The sequence below is a fragment of the Camelus bactrianus genome, chromosome 4 (genome assembly GCF_048773025.1).
Source record: "Camelus bactrianus isolate YW-2024 breed Bactrian camel chromosome 4, ASM4877302v1, whole genome shotgun sequence".
Taxonomy (NCBI): Eukaryota; Metazoa; Chordata; class Mammalia; order Artiodactyla; family Camelidae; genus Camelus; species Camelus bactrianus.
In genome coordinates, this window is record NC_133542.1 from 66,372,260 (window position 1) to 66,393,847 (window position 21,588).

Genomic DNA, 21,588 nt, shown 5'->3' on the forward strand with positions numbered 1-21,588 from the left:
ATGAGACGAGCATCAGGATGCCCCATGTGGCAGAATTAACAGGGGTAGGCATTCAGCCCAAATCTAACTCCAGACCATACTGACTTCTGTAAAACAGAAATAGCGAAGGGTACCACACTCACTGCACAAAGTAAAAGTCAACTTAGATAAACGTATGTGAAAGTTCCACATAAACTATCTAGATCCTAGAAACGTAAGTCTCTAAGGCTCTCCACACTGCCTGTTAATTCTCTAGAAGATTGATAGCATCTGAAAATAGAATTGTGTCTTTATTCTGCCTTCTTAAGCTAACAAGTCAATAATAATTAAAGACTGCTTAGTGACTAGCAAGAAAAAGAATACTTTAAATTATAATCATGTATATCATGCAAGGCAAACGGTTATTAGATGTTTAAATATCAACAGGGGAAAGGATATGCAACACAAATGAGGCAAAAATGATATGTACAATAAGAAAAACATAAACAAACAAAATATTAACATAAACAACCCAAAAGAGAAATGAACAAAAAATACATTTAAGCATTTCACACATGAAGCAGTACAAATAACTAAAAAATTTATACAAAAAGCCCAACCCTGATGACAATCACAGAAATGTAAATTAAAAGAACATATCATTTTTTTTTTAAAGAACATACTTTTATCTATCAGTTTGGCAAAGATTTAGAAGACTAACAGGATACAATATTGGAGAGGGCAGGAAAACACAAGCATTTTCAAACACTGCTGGCGGCAACTTGATGGTAACTGTCAAAACACAAAGTGCACACACCCTTTGATCCAACAATCCCTAGGAATTTATCCTACAGATTTACACATTTACTTGTGTAAATACTTAACGTGTGAACAGTGATGTGTACTGCACCATTCTTTGTAACAGTGAACAAGAAACATAGAAACACCTCCATCAATAAACTTTATGGTGGTACTTCCATAAAATGAACTATTAGGTTGTTACTAAAGAAAAATGAATCTGCATGTTCTAACAGAGAAAGATGTTCGGGATGTACTGCTGAAGAAGCTGTTGCCAATTACCATATATATTGTATTACGGCGGCATGTAAAATAAAATAAAAATTGTCTCCATTTCTATTTACATACGATATACATGTATCTCTTGTATCTGTCTCTGCACAGGATTGAGGGGTGGGTGGTCACTGGCAAGACGTTCTGGTTCTCCTCCTTCTGCTCATGGCAGGACCACGCACTCTAGCCCCTCTCAAGTTTGCCACGCGATGTATCTTGCTTTGGCAAATGAACTGGGAGCAGAATCTCTTCTGGGTGGAAGTCTTAAAAGCCAGCGCAGAATTGATCATGTTCCCTTCCTCTCAGGGACTCACTGAAGCAGCTGTTGAGCTGGAAGCCTGGTTCTCTGACTAACCAAGACGAGAGCTCCTGGTCCCTTCACTGCCATCAACCCACGTGGAACCCCTAAGTGTGCACGAGAAAGAAACTTTTGTTGTAGTTAGCCACTGGTATTGTGTGGTTGCTTGTTACTACAGCACAATTTAGTGATCCTGACACATACAGGAATAAGGGGAAAAATCTGGGAAGACACATGCCAAAGTGTGATCTTGGTGTTATCCTAAGGAGAAGACAGAGTGGAACAGGGGGAGGGTGGGGCATGGGGAGTGGGGAGGGGAGACTCCGGGGTTTTATGTTATATCCTTGGGAACTGTACAAATTTTCATAAGCACACACTGCTTTTAGAATCTAAACAAAAGGTATCTGTAAATAGTCTAAGATACCTATAAAGTTTTACATTGTTGCTTTTAAAAATGTCAATAACCACAGTTCTGACACAAAGAGAAATAAAATCTCCCTGTGACCATAAAGAATAAAACATGAAAACTGGCCTTCATCAGAGTTCCAGGCAGAGGGATGAAGGACTTCTTTGAAAAGTAACACTATACTTAGGGATGACGGCGTAGGAGGCTAACTGCCCTGTTCCTCCAGCTCCATCAGACACGTGCAGGTTTTACTCAGACAACATAGAAGCAGGTGCAGGAAGAGAAGGGGCCCTCAGCAGTGCCTGCTGGAGTTAGGAAGCATTTATAAAATTACTAGATAGTGGTTCAAAAACACCCAGAGAAACTAAACATGTACACAAACGGCAGTCGAGGCAGCCATTCACGTGCTGTGACGCGGAAGGAGAGACGTTAGTTCATCTGGGATAGAGAAACAAGATCACTGTTCTCTCCGGCAAAACAACATCCTTTGTGGAGGAATCTCGGGGAGTGACTGGGCTGCAGAGGGACAGTCACATGGAAAGCAGGGCTTCAAAACTCATGAAAGGAACAGCAGGGTTCTTTGCCTGTTCAGACCATCAATTTTCTATCATAAAATGTAATGAAGATGTCACAGAAATTCATCAGAGGGAAAGCCAAACTGACAGGTATTTTTACTGTTTTAAAGCTCCAGGCACTTTAAAGAGTTTCAGAATTAGTCCTCACAAGCCTACCACGTATTTTATGCTCATTCTTAGAGATGAGGAACCTTTGGCTCAGGGAGGTAGAGGAACTTTTTCAGGGTCACAGAGCCAAGACTCAAACCCATGTCTGGTGTGGTTTTTCCAGGGTCAGCAGGGAAGGCTCCTTAGGGATGAAAATAAGGAATAAGGAAACCAGTCCAGGGAACCTGCTTCTCCCCTACACAGCTGGCAGGTGTGTTCACACACAACCACCTCAGTTCTCCCTGTGAACGACTCACCCTATTTGTCTTAGGAACACAAAAGTTAAGCATTGATGTCGCTCAAACAGCTAAAATAAGTTTCCCACGGTGACATATATAGTTAATACACCAGAGAATGAGACAGGCACCAGGTCCAGAACGGCGGCTTTAAAAAATTCAGTCAAACTCATGAAACTTTAAAAGTGTAACTGATTTAAAAAGAAAAGAACTTTAAATCAATACTACTTTTTAAAAATTTAAACCTAGACTACATCACATGGACATTCATTCAAAATGTAACTTGTCCCTTGTCCTGCAGAGATCTTGGGGTATTTTTGTTATCTGCTGTCTCCCAAGAACCCAAATATAGCCTGACACAAAATAGGTCTCAAAGTATTTGTTAAATTACTGAAATGAACCGGTCATGTCTGTTTAACCTATATATGTAGGTGAAATTCTACAATAGTTGTTTTCAAGTTTTAAAAAATATATATAGATCAAATAACCAATGTCTATAATCACCCAACAGAAGGAAAAGTAACATTAACTGAATGCAGACAGGGTACCAAGCAGCTGGTTAAGGTAACTTACATACATTCCATCATTTAATCGCACAAGAAATTTACAAGACAGGCATCACTAGCCCATCGATACAGTAGAAGAAATTGAGGCTCAGGGGGTTCTGTATGCAGTACCCAGCCGGTTTGGTCACACAAGTAGTTAACGGCAAGGATTTCAACTCATCTGTCTGAATTCAAAGTCCAAAGGGTTACACCACCTTCCCGCTAGAGAAGGCACTAAAAGAGTGGCTGATTACTTTTACAATGTGCTCTTCACAAGGAATAGATTTAAAAGAAAAAGAAAATGGGTGACTGAATTTTTGCATTCAACTTCTGCTGGTACAAAGCCAGAATCCAGAAAGCCACCAAGATTGAGGTTTATTTATAATAGAGAGCGTGTTTATATAACACAGAAAATTGCTCTAACAACACCTGCTAAAAAACCAAAATTTTAATTTGCAGTAGTTATACAACTTGAATATGAGCACCTGGAATTCACTGTCTTTTAGAGGCTCTTACTGTATGGTGTTACTGTGGATTCACGAAGCTATTATACATATTGTATCGTTCAAATAACAGTGGTAGTGAATTGTGATTTTTATGGCATGACAAGCTTAACTTGCAAAGGAAAAATTCCAGTGGGCTATGTGTTAAAATAACATGTCTGTTCAAGGAGAACACTTGACAGAGTAGGATATAAACCGTCCTTAAATGTAATGCTGTTTTCAAAAAATGGAAAGTAAATCGCAAGATGATCACTAAAATGAGAGAGGGAGGGAATGTTAACCTATCCAATCTTTCATTTTCTAATCTGCCTTCTTTCCCCCAAGAATCTGAGACATGGCTATTCACACAATAGGCTCACGTCCCCCAGTGGTGCGAGGCAACTCAGCGAGTCAAGGGCACCAGAATCTCTTCTCCCTCGTGGGCTGCAAGGGGTAGGATTTGGAAGGGGCAGGCACCAAATGCTCCCTCTGCCAGGCAGGATGTATTTCAATGAGTTTTATTTTAAGTCCTATTTGCAACATCACTCTCCCGGTTCTCAGCGACTCCACTGTCATTTGAGAGCTGGGAGGCAGATGAGGAACGGGAGGGTTAGGAAGTGGAGGATTATAAAACACACTGAAAAGTGGGCTTTAGAACAAGACAGTCAGTCTACAGTTTGAGCCCTGACTCTTCCACTTACTTGCTATGCCCAATTCAGTTTATTATTATCAATTATTATCTGGGAAGAATAATACTAACAGAATAACTCCTTGCAGGGTGAATTTTAGCAAAAGATTAGCAAAGACAAAATAGGACTGGATCCTGGCTACAAGCACAGGCCCTGGGTGGCTCTACCCCTTGTTCCCTGTGTGACCTTGGACTAGCCCTGAACTAACCTCCTAACCTCAGTTTCTTCATCTGTGAATTTAAAATGGTAATAGATCTACTTCAAAGGGTTGATGGGAGGATTAAATAAAATAACCCACAGTAAATGTTCTATACAAGTTAATGTATAGAAGAAAGCACGCAGGCAATGCCTAGCACATAACATGGTATTTCATAGACAGTAACTAACATTGCACAAAGTGCAAGTCTGATGATGTAATAAGGATACGCATGTTCTGAAGAAAGGCTGGATACTTTTCAGAAAAAGGAATATGATCTGGACACTCTGAAACAAAGAGCTCACACTGTAATAGATCTTGGGACGGGGCTTATGCAAACAATTATCAACAAAGGTCCTTCTATCAAATCTCTCAGTGCCCTCGTTCACGTCAGCTGGTGGCCATGGCACCAGTGTGCACATATACACAACCCATATCTCCAAGGAGCGCGGCTCACAACAATTGCAGCATCTATTCCCCATGCTGCCTTTCCCCGGAGGTTTTCTGTAATGAGGGTGTCAAAACTGCAAAAAGAACACACAGGAGATTGGCAGAGAGGCTCACGTGACTGGAAGAGGACCATGCAATCCCGTAAATACTTATTGAGCATCTACCGTGAGCCGGGACCCATTCCTCTCTGTCTTGTTGTGGCTTGACAGTGATTCTGTAAACATGATTTTGCCTTCTAGAATAAACTTTTGTCTTACCTACAAGTTTACAGTGCTAACATGTATGAGCTGTTCTTTGAGGAGCAGATTTAGCATTGAGAGCACCGCTGAACTAGACCTGACCAGAGTGGATACGACTGAAAACTGAATCATCAGAGAGTTGGTGTGGTTTGCTTGGGACTGACAGAGGGTGGGGAAGGGAAGCTCCGTCTATATATGGCAAGAATCTGTGATCGCAGTCAGCCAGAAGCACAAACTTCTTGCCATGGCCTTCAATGTCCTCCAGTCTGGCTCCTTCATCTCGCTCTGTTCACCCACACGCTAAGCAGCCATCACCCCATCCCGCCTGTAAAACCTGATCCCCTGCCTTTGGTCCTACTCTGCATGGAATGCCCTTTACCCATTCAACTCCCAGACGGGACTGCAACTGTCTGTGTGCATGTCTGTCCCTGGAGGGCAAGGAGTGACTCCTTTTCATGCCTACATAAGCCACCCCTAACCCAGGGTCTGCCAGTGTCCGCCAGCGGAGAACAGTGGGAAGGGCTCAGAATGGAAGGCTGGTTTCGAATGAATACCTGTTTCAAATGCTAGCTCTGCCCCTTACCAGCCGTCTGACCTTGGATAAGTTAACCTCTGCGGACTTCAATTTCCTCCTCTGTAAAATGGAGACAAAAAGGCATTCGCTTTACTGTTGTTGGGAGAATTGAATCCTTAGGTGTACATAAAGCACTCGGAAGAGGGCCTGGCATAGGAATAGCTGGATCAGGGAGCGGCATCACCCCTGTGTTGTTCGTAATCACTGTTACTTTTGTCATTGGTAAGTGTATGTGGAATTTTAAAAAGTGAAGGAGGAAGGGAGGTGGCGCCCTGAGGCCGAGCAAATGTCTGAACTTACTTGCAGCTCAGCGCTGCCCTTCACCGCCCACTCACAAAAGGAGACACAGACCTTCCACTCTGGTTGGTGCTCACGATCCTCTTTCATACCTGGGTGGCCCACCCACCCCTGCTGGGGACTTCCAAATCCTGCAGTGACAGCAGAGTGACATACAAAGAACACCGCAGCGCACTTCCTTGCAACCCAGCCCCCAGCAGACTTCTGCTCCTAGAAAGTCATTGCTGAGCTGAGCATTAGCCATGCTCTTGTCCAACATCAGCCCTGTGACAGAAGGGGAAACTGAGGCCTGGGGAGACTGTGTTTGCCTTTTGTTAGTACCCGGTTTATATATATATGTTACTTGTCGTGCAGTCAACTTTGTAGTAAACACTAAGGGTACCATAATCATCATTGAAAGCGGGAAGGAGGGGAGGGTGGGTACAGCTCAGTGGTAGAGCACATGCTTAGCATGCAAGAGGGCCTGGATTCAATCTCCAGTACCTCCATTAAAAAAAAGAAGAAAGAAAAATTTTTTAAATTATAAACCAGGAAGGAACTTTAAAGTTCACCTTGTCTGACGTTTTTCAAACTCCACATTCCATGGTGTCAATGAGATGTGAGCTCTGTTGCAAGTCATTCATTCATTCATTCATTGATCACCTACCATCTGCTGGGCAGTGGGGACACAAGTCAGACACCACTCCTGTCCTCCGGACCTCACAGATGAATAGGGAAGAGTGACAGTGGGTAAATAATCACACATTAATAGTAAAGCCTTGTTGTGAGTGAATTATGTTTTAAAATGGACTAGAATGAGCATCTCCACTTACAGCCAATATGCTTTCTGAGCAGGAGATCAGGTAGGCTTGGGGGCTGGAGGAGGCAGTTACAGGTAGTGTCCTGGAAACTGCTCATCCACTGGCTTCACCAGTGCAAGGGACTCCCATAGACTAACATTACCAGGATGTGGGCGCAGCAGTAGAGAATGGGAACCACTGATCTGGCTGGACCCACCCCATTTGACAGATAGGCATACTGAGGCCTAAAGAATTTAAACTCACTTGGCAAAGTTGCAGAGCAGATAAATTAAAGACACTTAAGATTCTGTAGGGGCTCGGATAGCCTTCCCCAATAAAAGTCCACATCCCACAGTGTGGCATGCAATCTGACCCATGCTCCCTTCTCCTGCCTCCCCTCTCACCATTCTGCCGCCCACTCTACCATCCAGCCCTCCTGAATATACCTCTGCGGTGCCCACACCACTGCCTCTACCAGGGATCCAAAGTCCACAGCCCCTAAGTAATGCCTGCTCATCCTCCGCACTCAGAACTCGGCTCGGGGCCTCTCCTCCAGGAAGCCCTTCCAGAGCTGGCCCTCCTCTGCCTCCCAAGGCACATACACCTTTACACAGAGAGAGAAACACTCATCACATAAGGTGTTCATCCATTCAACAAATATTTATTGAGCACCTTCTATGTGCCAAGCACCTTTGGATACAGCAGTAAATAAAGAAAGCCCCTGCCCTCGTGGAGCTTACATTCTAGTGAGGGAAACAGACAATAAACAACACGAAATATGTCACTGGAGTTCGGTGCTACAATAAAAAAATAAAGACTAGCAGGCATCGGCGGGGGATCACGGGGGAAAGCCTCTCTGAGGAGGTGGCATTTGATCAGAGACCTGAAGTGACAGGGTCAGCCATGCAAAGAGCTGGGGAAAGAGCATCTCGAGAAGCAGCAGCAAAGGCCCTGTAACTACTGTGATGACTTCTTTACTTGTGTCTCATCACCTACTGAACTAGAAGGCCCTTGAGGGCGAGGGTTACATCATAAGCATCTTTGCTTTACAGGGCCCAGCATCCATAGTGGACACTTATGGAATGAGTGAACCAAGCGGGCCCCGCATGAGTGCCTGCTGATTTCTGAGTCCACGTGGCTCTGTCTCTTGAGATTTGGGTGTCTCTCTCCCACAGGGCTAAGCTAAGCACGGGCTTTGCTTGGGCCAGCCTTCCCTAACTCTGTGACCTGGCCTCAGTCCCTTCATTCTCCCTTCATTAGGACCATGGCACTGACAAGCTCTTCGGGTTTATCCTGTTCTGGTCCTCGTATCTCCAGTCTGGACCTGGGACCCTGTCCAGAAACCTAGATGCCTAGTACTGGGAACCTCCCTCATTTTCTCCAGGTTTCATAGGCATGAAAGTCCTCCCCCAAATCCCAAACCCCAAGGCTGGGGGGCCCTGACGCCTGGAATCAGACTTTCCCATGACTAAGCCCTCCCCACCTAGAAGTCAGCCCTGCCTGATTCTGGACTCCCCTCCAAACCACATGACTCCCTCTGCTGGGACACCAACCCTCTGATCTCATCAGTCCTTTCTGTGGCCATCTTCCTGCATGTTCCAACTTCATTAAACCATTCCTGAACACCTACCATAGCCAAGGCCCAGGCTATGAGTACCTGAGTCCTCACGTCACCTGCCACAGATCCTGTTCCAGCAGCAGAATATCTGGGCCCAAGTCTCCAGATTTGACTACCCTAAACCACAGCCCCGACACTCATGAAAGCACGTGAAATAGCGTTAGGTGCTGCAAATACAGTCAGATGGTTTTATCCACTCAGCCAAATGCAACTGATATCCTCATTCCTTCAGTCACCCTTTCACCCATCATCTCTGGACACCTGCCATATGCCAAGTCTTGGAGCATAAAATGCAGTGCCTGCACTGATGACAATGATGGTGATGGTGGAGGAGAGAGAGGAGTGGGTGGTAAAATCAGTAACCACTAACTGCACCCTTGTGCTAGCTACAATAAGCAGTAAGTCTTCTAATAGTAAGAAAACTACCAGAGAGGTATTACTAGCCTCATTTCATAGAGGAGGAAATAGGCTTAAGAGGTGAAGCAACTTGCTCAAGGTCACACAGCGAAGCAGCAGAGTGGTGAGACCCCAGGTCCGTCTGCCTACAAAGTACAAACTGTTCACTGCCCCGAGAGTCACACAGTAAATGCGAAGCAAATATAACTTAGCATAGAAGTGAAAGAGAGAGGGTCTAGAGCCCCGGGGACTCACAAGCCGGTGGAGGATACAGACATATAAACAAATGTCTAAAATGTGGGGAGGCAAGTGCCGACGTCTGGAGACCATGGAACTGTAGGGGAGCAGCAGGGGAGCCAGAGGAGTTGGCTAACTTGACCTGGAGGGCTCTGAAAGCCTTCTTGCTCAAGTGACTTGGGGGCTAGGCTCTGAAGGATGAGCAGTTTGTGGCTGACCAGCAGGCTCAAGCTTGGCGCAAGGCAGGAGCTTGGCCCCCAGACCTGGCCTGGGCCGGCCGGCTCCTCTGAGGTCGTCCAAGTCCACCCCCCTGTGCCCACGCGGCCGGGCCGGGCCTCACCTCCTTCCACTTGAGCTGGCGGATGCTGATTTTCAGGGCGTCCAGGGAGGTCCTGGCCTTGGAGCTGTCCACTGTGACGGGCCGCGGAGAGCAGTACTCGTCGGACTGGCCGGAGCTCCGCTTGCAGCTGCGGCCCTTGCTCCCGGACTTCCCCTGCGGGCAGAGGCCCTGCGCCGGCGCCGGCTTCGGCCTGAACACGGGCAGCGCGGGTGGCGGCCGCGGGGAGACGCGGGCGTCGCCCTCCTCGGCCGTGCGGTGAGGCCCCGGGGTCGGCTCCTTGGGCTGCTCCTCCGCCGCCTTGCGCTCCGGCTCCCCGGCCGCGCCCGGGTCCACGCGGACCTGCTCCTTCGCCGCCTGCGCTTTGGCCGCGGTCGCGGCCTCGGCCTCGGCCTCCGCCTCCGCCTCCGCCTCCGCCTCCCACCAGGCCGCCAGCTCTCTCTCGGGGCTGCCCCGCAGCATGGCGCTCAGGGCCGGTGCCAGCGCCAGGGCCACCGCCGCCGCCGCCGTCGCTCCGCAGCCCCGGCCCGCGACCAAACTGCCGCCGCTGCCGCCGCTGCCACGCGCTCCCCGCCTGAGCCCGTTGCCATGATCGCTCAGACTCCGGTTGACAAGGGCAGGCGCCGACTCGGGACGGAGCCCGGGAAGGGCCAATCGCCGACCAAGCCCCAGCGACCTCATAGGCGAGGCCGCCCACGTGACAGAGCCTGTCACAGAGGCGGCGGCGGCCATCTTGGAAGAGGGCGGAAGCGGCCTCTGCCCGCCCACCCGGGGAACCCGCCGTGGTTCTGAGCTCGCAGAATTTAGAGCCGAGAGTCTGGAGCTTGAGAGTGGAAAGACGTTGGGCTCTTACGGGGCTAATGAGCCCGGGGACTGGGGCGAAGAGACATCAATTTCAAACAAGAAGCCCACTTTCCCCCGCCCCATGCACACTCACAGGGATAACTCCCGGTCTGATGCAGGAGGCACAACTTGACCGGTTTTAGGCAACTCGACGGTCAAGAAGCACCACCTCAGTCTGACGATGGACGTGACAAGTCCAGGCCCTCAAAGAGCAGTTCCCCTTTTGAAGAAATACCTTTCTGGTCCTGGGAGAACCCACGGCCTGAGAGGGGAGACAACTTTCCCCATCTCAGGGAGCTCCCAGTGGGGTGGGGAAGCCATAGAGAAGCCAGATTGGCAATTGAATTGAGGACAGTAACCGCCCCTTTTCGTATTGTGTCATTTTTTTAAATTATGGTAAAATACACATAACGTAAAACTTATCATTTTAACCATTTTTAAACATAGAGTTCAATGGCCTTAATCCATTCACCTTGTTGAGCAACCACCATTCATCTGAAATTTTTCATCTTCTCATGTTGAAATTGTACTCATTAAACCATGAATTCCCATTCCCCTTCCCCAAGCCCTTGAACCACCGTTCTACTTTCTGTCTCTAGGAATTTGATTAAGTACCTCATGTAAGTACCTCATAAATGTCCCTTTGTGTCTGGCTTATTTCACTCAGCACAATGCCTTCATGATTCATCCATGTTGTAGCATATGCCAGAATTTCATTCCTTTTTAAGGCAAGAGTAGAGGTCCATTGTATGGATGTCCCATATTGTGTTTATCTATCCATCTGTCAATGGACAGTTGGGTGCCCAGCTGTTGGCTATTGTGAATAATGCTGCTATAAATGTGAGTACACAAATCCCTGTTCTAGTCCCTGCTTTCTTTTTGTTTGTCGTATGTTTTTAAAACCAGTCCAAGGAGAGGACTTTCCCCTCTCTCGGGAGCTGCATTTGTTTTTTCAGGAAATGGGATTGGGAGGATAAAGCGGTGCCCCACACTGAGAACAGTGACTATTAACAGTGCACACCAGGAACTTTGCCACACTCTGCACCACAGGGTGAAAAAAACACAGAAGTTATCTAGTAATGTGACCCCTCTTCCTCACTCATCTCCAGCTCTGGGTAAATAAACTACCTTGAATGTACAAATCATAAACTGCAGAGGTCCAAACCTCCCTTTTAGCCACGGGGGGGGGGGGGGCACTCTCATCTCTTCCCCTGCAACCCAGCATGGCTTTATTTCAGTATTTAAGTCTAGTCCTCTGACCACCACACCTGAATTACCTGGAGTGCTTATTTAGGGTACAGGCTTCTGAAACCCTACCCTAGAGATTTTGATGCAGAACATCTGGGTGGGCCTGGGAATCTGCATGTTAAAATAGCTCCTCTGCTGATTCTAAGGCAACCAAGGTCAAGAACCCTTGATCTATTCTATTTCGGGTTCTCTGGAGATCTTTTGGAGCTGTCCATGTGTCAGCAACAACAAACATTAATATTCAATCTAAGAAAGAAGTGGAAAATTGTACTTGAGCCAAACTGAGAATTATAACTTGGGAGACAGTTTCTCAAAGAGCCCTGAGAACTATTCCAAAGAGGTAAGGGGTGGGGGGGACAGTATACGTGTGATCTGGGGGAAGTGGGTTTGTGCAATCAGGCACACAGCTTGGTAGAAATTTGCTGCTGGTCACCAGGAACAGACATCTTTATTAATGGTTTTAGTGCACTTCTAAGTATGGGAAGATGCAAGAACCCAGGTTCATTAAAAAAAATCTCTCCTGAAAATATCTGACTATCTGAAGGCCTGTTCTGCCAGCTTTCCTGGAGCACGGAGTGCCTCGTTCCTGATCTCCACCCTGAACTCCTTCCAGGGCGCACTGTAGGTCAGTGACTGCAGTGGCTAATGACTTGATTCTTGTAGAACAAGATGGTGGGCAACATTCTTTATTTTATAATCTTTTCCCCTTTGATCTTAATTTCAACCAAGGTTTGGGAGGCATATTGTGACCAGTTTGTCCCACGGTGCTGGGAATGCTCGTTCCCAGGTCAGAGGAGGATTTCATTGATAGGCCGCTGATTGTGCTGTTACTGGACTAGGCCCCATTGACTGCAGCCACACTGTAGACCAGCTGTCTCTCTAGTGTGTTATGGTCCAGGGCGTGATTTCCTCTGTGGCTTCTCCCTGCATCTGCAGGTGCACTGTTACTGTCATTGATCTTATATAGAACTGTATATCTGGTCAACTGCTTCAAGTTGCCTAGTCATTATTTTATCAAAACCACAGCCACACGTTTGGTAATGCAAGAAATTGAGTCTTTGGTCCTAGAGGTGATCATACTGAGTGAAGTAAGTCAAACAGAGAAAGACAAATATTATATGGTATGACTTATGTGTGGAATCTAAAAAAAGACACATATGAACTTATATACAAAACAGAGACTCCCAAACATAGAAAACAAACTTACAGTTACCAAAGGGGAAAGGGGGGAAGGGATAACTTGGGAGTTGGGATTTGCAGATACAAACTACTATGTTCAGAATAGATAAACAACAAGGCCCTACTGTATAATACAGAGAACTATATTCAATAACTTGTAATAACCTATAAGGAAAAACAGTATGTATATATGTATAACTGAATCACTATGCCGTATACCAGAAACTAACACGACATTGTAAATCACCTACACTTCAGTAAAAAATTAAAATGCAGAAATTAAAAAAAAAAAGAAACTGAGTCTTCAAGATTGAGTAAGAATCAGGTAGATAAGAAGTAGGTGGGGGGGTGGGGGGGGGAGTCATTCCAGAGACTGTGAGCATGGCTGCCATGTACAGTCACGCAGGTGGCCCATGGGGACTCTAAGGGGCTGAAATCTTACTTACACTCTGCCCACCAAGCCTCACCCATTGAGGCCTTGTCCACCAGAAAGGGACACCTTTGCTGATTGGTTCCAAGGCTTCCAGGGCTGATGGAGGCTCCGCGTGGAGAAGGGCGTGAGGAAAAGGTGCCGTGCTGGTAAAGAAGGGGATAAAGATGGTGCAGCCTGAAATGTATAGAAATATTGAATCACAGTGTTGTGTACCAGGAACGAACATAGTGTTGTAGGTCAATTATACCTCAAAAACAAACTCATAGAAAAAGAGGACAGATTTGTGGTTACCGGGGTGGGATGGGGGGGGGGCGGTGGGAGGACGGGGAATTGGATGAAGGCAGTCCAGTGGCAGACCAAAAGGTACAAACTTCCAGTTATACAGTAAATAACTGCTGGGGATACAAATGTACAACATGATAAATATAATTAACACCATTGTACATTGTATATGAAAGTTATTAAGAGTAAATCCTAAGTATTCTTACCACAAGAAAAAATTTTTTCTATTTAATTTTGTATCTATACAAGATGATAGATGTTTATGAACTTATTAATCACTTCATGATGGATACAAATCAAACCACTATACTGTACACCTTAAACTTACATAGTGCAGTATGTCAATTATATCTTAAGAAAACTACAAGAAAAAATGTATTAATCCTATAAAAAAGGAAGGCTAGTTGTAAGTGTCTCCAGGGGGCAGGGAGCAGACTGGACTAGTGGAAACACAAGCCTTAGAGGAACGGAGAACAGAAAGCAAGGACCATCTGAACCCCATGTTGGGGCTTTGAACTCTGTAGTGAGATCTGACTTCTCAGGAAATTCTAAAACGTGTTGGTGGAAAATCCAACCCCACGTGGGACTCCTCACAGAGAAGCTTCAGTTAGGGCGGCTGAGGAGCAAAGAGCAGGTGAGGATGAGGGACCAGGACCTCTTCCCCAAAGACACTAATGTATAAAGAAGTTTTCTCCTTTTCCTTCGCAGCACTCATCACAGCTTACAGAGTTTTCCTTGTTTATTAACTTGTAACAGTCTATCTTGCTGGCCAGAGTCCAGGCACCAGAAGGAAGGGGTGTACTGTTCTTGACCACCATACCCTAGTACCCAGTCAGGGAAGAACACATAGCTCAGTGGTAGAGCATGTGCCTCGCATGCATGAGGTCCCAGGTTCAATCCCCAGAACCTCCATCAAAAGAAAAAATGCTCCAATGCCCAGTTAGTGCCTGGCAGACAGTAGGCATTCAACAGCAGCTTCTTTTATATATGTACTCTATTTTATTACGTTTGTATATACTTGTAAATTATTCAGAATGAAAACATTTGACAAATTCTAACACTACAATCACTTTTTCTAATTTACATAAATAAAGGTAATTTTCTTTGTCATTCTTACGTTAGAAATTATTTTACCCACAAAAGGCAGCTGGTTAGTCTCACAGATTCCATAAGATCAATACTATGGAGCAAATAATATCTTCTCTGAAACTTAGCATTTTTTTTCCTCAGAGGAGCCTTTTGGGGGGGGGCATTCCTTGCAGTGGTTTGGATTCTCTGTCTTCCTCATTGTCTCCATGAACTTGACTGTGTACTTATTGTTTTCTGCACCTGAATATCCTTCTCACCCCTGTTCTGTCTGGCAGACTCCCACTTCTTTAAGGCTTGTTTTAAATGTCACTTCCTCTTGGCAACTCTGAATAGCTATTTCTTGAATGAATGAATGAATGAATGAGAGAAAAATTAAGCTACTCAGATATTCAACAATAAGGAAATAGTTAAGCAAATTATAGCCGATGTCAATGACAGCTTTAGCCATTTAGGACAGTGTTGGCAATGTAACATTAAGCGAACTGGTGCAAGCATCGTAATTACAATGCTTAAAGACTGTTCCGTGTAAACAGGGCCTGGAAGAACAGAGGGACAAATGAGAACAGCTGTGGTGCTAGAGACACAAGATCTTGGTTGAAATTTTGCTCCCGGTTTTGGCAAACTTTGGTATCAGCGGGATGCTCTTCCCATCCTCGGACCCAGACATCCATCCCATTTCTGGAGGTTTCTGCTACAAATCAGAAAGGCAGACTGAGCTTTCCAGTAATCTAACATCAGTGAGAAACCTCTCTGTCCTGGGCCCCATACTAAGCATTCTTCATACGTTGTGTCATTTAATTTGGGGTCAAGTCCCATTACTAGCCACATTTTACAGATGGGGAAGTAAACTGCTCCCCAGAGCAGTCACTTGCACAAAGGCAGGCTTCAGACTCAGGGTGGTCTCCCTGAGCCGGCTCCCGACACCCACACTAACCGCTGCATTGCTCACAAAAATAAGCCACATATATTTAAACATAACTGAGTCCACATATATGTATACTATTTATACTTAAATATACATACACACTAATCCTCAGCTTATGTGGATCGCGTGAAAATTACATGCAGAGAACATCGCTGGAGTCAAATATGCCAGCATATTAATAGTGGTTACTCTGGGCAATGGAATTGACGATGACTCTTTTCCTCTTAATTCTTTTCTATATTTTCCTAATTTTCTACAATGGCCATGCATTGTTTTGCCAACTGGAAAAATGTAATTTTTAAATAAAAAATGTTTCTTGGTTGTTGTTCTATCACTTTGATAGCAAGTCCGTTTCCGGGAAGGGGCAGTTCAGGTGACAGGGCTGTGGGCAGCTTTTACTACCGTTGGTGGTTTCTCCCCTGTTCGTATCAGAGGCTGCCACCAGGTGGCGCCTGAAGTCCGGTTTTTGAAGAGGCTGAAAAAGGATGCAGGGAAGGTCCCATAGCAACAAGCATCTGATTAAAACAAACAGAGCCTGCCTGGCTCCACTTGCTGACACAAACTTTTGCAACTCTCAGCTTTTGCCGTGATTGCTCATTCTGCCTGGTGCATCCTCCCACTGGCCCCTGTCTGCTCAGTGAGCTGTTTCTTCTTAAGGCTCAGATCCCAAATCTCCTTTTCTTAGACTAGGTATGACAGAGTACCTGGGAGTGCTGGAGTCCCAGAAAGGGGAGTGATCCATCTTAATGAATGAACAAAAGGCTGTGTGTGCAGTTCTGGGTTAACGGTTTCTCCAATAGGTGGCTTCTTCTTGAATGACAATAATAGCCATTGTTCATGAACACCCCTGTGTACCTAGCCCTGTTGTGCATTCTAGCATTTTCATCCTCCCAAACAACTCTCCAGGGAGGAAAGACGCTCTTCTTCCCCACATGCCTGGGTTGGAATTCATGTCCTTCTTTGTCACCTCAGGCAAGTCTTACAACTCCTCTGTCCTCTACTGTCCTCATCTGAAAAGTGGGGTGATAATGGTACCCACCTCAGAGTGCCAGTGTAAGACAGTGAGTGAGTTGAAATACACGGAGTGCCTGCACAGAGAGGATGATTATTACGGTTCCCATTTTAGAGGTGAGGGAGCTGAGGCTGAGTCAAAGGGAGGCTCTGATCCAAAGTCACCCAGGGAGTAAATGACAGAGCTGAAGTCCAAAGATCAGCATGTCTCGCGCTAAGCCTGCGTTCTTTCCATTCTGCCACTGCATCGTGCTGTCACCAGCTAGTAGGTCCTAGCTCACTGAGAGGCCCCGACTTCAACACTGTCTGCCAACCTCCAAAGGGGTGCCGAGGCACAGGGAAAAGATGCAGTTTCTAGGCTCAGTTTCCTGCCTGTAAAACAGGACTGAGAACATTGTCGAGGATTCAGCCAGATAATATTCTTACCAAGAGGCCAGGCCCAAGACAGCCACTCAATAAGTGAGCAGTACCTCTGCCTTGACTCCCTTTTACTAGCTTGTGGGACCCCAGAAGCAGATTTAAGGCCCAAGAACAGAGACTTTGGGGAGGCCGATTCAGCCCCGGGGCAGGGAGACTCTTAGAGAACCAGGAGGGAGGCGAGAAGGAGCCAGGGTTGGGGGAAGGCTAAGAGCAAGGGAGAGAAGCCCCCTTCCCACCCCCACCCCCAACCCCCACAGACAAGGCTGCCTGGGGCACGTCCCAGTCCGCTCCGTGCCACCAGCCTGGCCTTGACAGTCGCAGGCACAGCTGTGCTGTCACCACCTACAGCCCCCCTGCATCTGGTGAAGTCGTCTCTCTTTTTTCCTATGAAGGGGGATTTCTGACTCAAGGAGGGGCAGAGGGGAGAGGAACTCGGCTGGAGGGCTCAGACCAATCCTCCCGCCCGCACTGGCCCCCAGAGAGCACAGTTCAGGTCTCCTGGGACGCCGCCAGCAATGTCTGCTTGTGGGAATCCCACCCATCCTTAAAGGCTGGGCTTAAAGGCTGCCACCTCCAGGAAGCCTACCTGCCTGCACCTCTCCCTGACATCCACTAAGTCAGAACAGTGCTCCCTCATCTCTTCTTCTGCCCTGATCTCAGGCTTGGTCGTGGTGGGGCAGCCTACCCTGGAGAGGCCGTGAACCCTGCCCCAGGGGCAGACCTGTGTCTGAATCATAGCAACAGGTGACGTTTTTTGAGCACCTCCTAGGAGCCAGGGGCTGTGCTGACCACATGACTTGTTCTGCGTCACTGAATCTTCCTTCAAGTCCCGGGAGGTGGGCGCTAAGACCTCTCCACTTTGCCAACAGGAAAACTAAGCTGCTTACTTGGCAAGTGTCTCACAGCCAGTCAGGGGAGCAGCTGGGACCTCAGCGCAGGCCTGTGTGACACCACAGCAGAGACCTTACCCGCCTCGCCCTCCAAAAATAAGCAGTGGGCGGGGACCAGCCAGCTGTTCCCGGCTCAGCCCAGGGCCATCTGCCCACAGCCCACCCTGCTGAGGCCAGCTGGGCCCCACCCGCCATCCCAAGCTTCAGGCTCATTTTCAGAAGGCCCCTGGCCAGCTCTGGGCCCCCTTTCCAAGGTCAGGGCGTGAACTGAGCTTCCTCTGGGCTGAGCCCCTCGGCAGCTGGGTCGGGGTCTCATCCAGGACCCATCAGACCTGGCCAGTGGTGGCCACGGAGGCTGGGCCAGGCTGCGCCCGGAGCCCCACTTCCAGGCCCAGCCGCCCCTGCCATGGGGCTGCCACCTGCTTTCATTCCTCAAGTGGCTTCTGAGCAAGGTCTGTGTTCTGAGGACCCCAAGCTCAACTGGCCACATCCCTTGTCCCCAGGAACGCCCCAGGTGGCCCCCAGGCCCCACTTTGTCATCCTCACTCTAGGTTCCAGCCCTCGCTCCAGGCACCAGCTGGTCTCACATGCCGGGCTTTTTCTGTTACTCAAGGCCTTGCCACACGCAGCTCGGCCTCAGACCTCCACTCCCCACCTAGGTCTCCCACAGCCCCCGGCCCTCTCATCACCCTCCGCACTCTCGACCTTGCGTTTGAGTGTTGCCCCCCACCCCAATATCTGGGAGTGAGCCCAGGGGTGCCCGGCACACAGCAGACACAGCGGAAATGAGAACAGGACATGTGGATTTTCCAGGACACCAGGGAGGGAGGGAGGGGTCAGTCTGAAGTCACAGCCAGAAAAAGCTGCCCACGGGACTGGCAGGCATCTGGGCTCACACCCAGACGGGGCAAGGCAGGAAGGGTGTTCCAAGAGGAGGGGGCTGCCTGGGCAAGGCACAGAGGGAGGCCCGGCTCCCATCCCCAGCAGACAGGGGTGGGAAGTGGGTAAGGCGGCCGGGTTGGGTCCCACAACCTGCCCACGCTCACAGTTAGCAGCAGAGCCTGAGTTCAAATTCAACCTGTCTGAGGCCACCAGCCCCATCTGAGCAGAAAGAGCCTGAGCTTGGGGGTCCCCCACACCGGCCCAGAAAAACCAACCATTACTCTAGACTGAGCCCTGGACCCCAGCCGCCAAAGAAGCAGACGAGAAATCAGGGAGCAGGGAAGCTCTGGCAAGTGGGGCTGTGGTCCAGGCCTGGCGAGAGGGTGGGGCCCCCGGATCGGGGGCTTCCACCACTGCAGCCATTACCCCCAGTGCTTCAGTTCCTTCATCTGTTGAATGGGAACAACTGTGCCTACTTTGAATGGTTCTTATCAAACGAGGAAATGGCGATACAATACAAGGAGCCCTGCAGACGCGAGTCAGCGGCATATGAATGTCTGTAATACGGGGATGCTCTTAGTGTCTTGATCCCACGTTTGCTGCTCGTATTGTCGGGACCAGTTCAGGGAGGATGCAGCGCCTGGTGGCAGCAACCCTGGGCCAGGGGCCACTCTGGGGCCCACGGAGGAGCAGGGCTGAGACTCCACCACCCTACCCCGACCTTCCCACCCAAGGATGCAGGCCCATCGCCGGTGCTAAATCTCCCAGGCCTCTGTCCCTCTCGGCTCTTTGGTCATTCTTTCATTCAGTAAGCTTTGCTGACCACTCACCATGTGCTGGGCTTCAGGCTTGGGGATGCAGAGCTGAGCAGAACCCCCAGGCCCTGTGCTCTGGGGCTCAAGGGCTAGCAGGGGTGACATAACATGCGGGACAGAGGGGTCACGTGGTGATGCCCGGGGTCGGGGAGCACTGACCGCTCTAGCAGCGCAGACAAGCCCCGTCCAGCCTCCCACTGGCCCCACCTGGCCCTCCTCCACCCTTTTCCTTGCTTCCTCGGCAACTATTATTTGGGGCTCAGTCTGGAGTTTGGGTCCTGAGTGAAGAGCCGCCCCAGGCCGGCCAGCCTGGCTCCCCCCCCCCCCCCCCCGACAACTCTACCCATCCTTTGGCTTCTCCACACCCCCACTGTCCAGTCAGCTCTCAGAGGAAGCCTCCAGGTGTTCAACCTGCAGGAAGCCCATTAGCACAGCCTCGGGGGAACTGGGTTCCCTTCAATGAATGTTTACATTCAGAGTAAAGCGTGAGTACTGAGAGCTGGTGGAAAGCAAACTTTGATTTTAGCCAATGCTCACAGCTGCCCTTGGAGGGCAGAATGACTACTACCTCCATTTTATAGGTGAGAAACCGAGGTTCTAGTCACTCATTCACTCATTCATTCATTCATCAAGGGGAGAGGGGGTATAGCTTAGTGGTAGAGCACAAGCTGAGTACCGGCTTCTATCCCCAGTACCTCCACTGAAAAAAAATTCATCATGATGAACGCATGAATGCATCATGCTCTGTGCATGGGGACATGGTCCACGCTGTCCGGACCACTGCACTACAGGAGCCCAAGGCCACCAAGTCATTCCTAGTGGGATGAGGGGAGGAAAAGGACCCCTGGGAGCAGAGATGGAGGGGAGGGGTTGAGAAGTCTGCACAAGGCAGCAAAAGGGAAGCTGAAATCTGGAGGAGGAGGAGGAGCTGGGGGGGAACACACATAAAGGCAGGTCAGAGAAGCAGTTCAAGTATTTGCCCCACTGAGACTCAGAGATGGGAGCCCAGAGGAGGGAGTTTGTTTTGGAGGAGCAGGAAAGGCCTAGGAGGGCTTCCCAGAGGAGGTGATGTATAATCCAGATCTAAGAAGATGGGTAGGAGCTTGCCAGCCACCAGAAGAAGGAGGGTGTCCAAAGGCTCAGAGATGAACATGTGATTAGCATTCAGGGGAGCCTCACCATGGCGAGGTGAGTGAAGGAGGGGATGTGTCAGGCAGGGGGCATCTCTCAACCCCTGTGGCTTCATCAGGTCAAGGAAGAACCCTGAGGAGACCTGGGAAAATCAGGCAGGAGGAGGAAAAACTGCAATTGAGAAAGGGAGCGAGGAGCCAGCGCCAGGGCCACCGCCGCATGGGGAGGGGACCAGCTGCCAGCAATCCAGGCACACGTCGGCTCCATTGGCTCCGCCATTGATTCCCTAGGCTCTCTCGGAAGCTGATTAGCAATTGTTCCTCCAGCTTCTTAAGAGGCCAGGGGATTGCAGGGAGGGAGGGAGGGGTGCCTGGGGAACTGCCAGGCTTCTGCGGAAGGATCCAGACACAATTTGAGAGGCAGAGGAGACCCCTCCAAACCCCTCTGCCCTCTCCCTTCTCCCTCCCTTTCTAACTAAACCTGGGAGATGCAGAGGGGGAAATATTTCCTAAAAATACAGAGACAAACTGAAGCATGTTCTCAGGCAGAGGCATGTAAAACCACGAAGGTGCAGGATGAATGGGGCAATGGGAAAAAAATCCTTGGATCATCAGACAGACAGACCTGAGTTTAAATTTTATCTCAGGGCATACTTACTGTGTGACCTCAGACCAGCAGCTTAACCTCTCTGAGCTCCAGGAGCCTCGTAAAGTGGTTGAAAGGGTTTGGGGAGGCAATGCTGGCACAGTGCATGGCAAAGAGTAAGTGGCCAGTCAGTGCTCAACGGAGGAGACTTGGGGAACTCATGGCTGTCTCCATCTTCAGATCTCTGCAGGGCTGTCCTGGAGCTCAGAGAACCCTGACGGGGAAGAGGTGTGGAGAGAGGGAGGGGCACACAGAGAGGGGAGGG

At 48.6% G+C, this 21,588-nt stretch overlaps 1 protein-coding gene across 3 annotated transcripts in view; it reads right to left on the reverse strand.

Annotated features, from left to right (window-relative positions):
- Window positions 1-10,167, reverse strand: part of TTLL11 (tubulin tyrosine ligase like 11) — a 227,278-nt gene extending 217,111 nt beyond the window's left edge. For 2 of the 3 annotated variants that reach the window (XM_074362166.1, XM_074362164.1), the window contains exon 1: window positions 9,534-10,124. In XM_074362166.1, coding sequence (XP_074218267.1) covers window positions 9,534-9,992 — 459 coding nt within the window. In that variant the 5' untranslated portion in view covers window positions 9,993-10,124. Of the gene's footprint in view, window positions 1-9,533 lie in introns of all 3 variants that reach the window. The other variant, XM_074362165.1, reaches the window with a different exon arrangement.
- Between the last annotated feature and the right edge of the window lie 11,421 nt (window positions 10,168-21,588).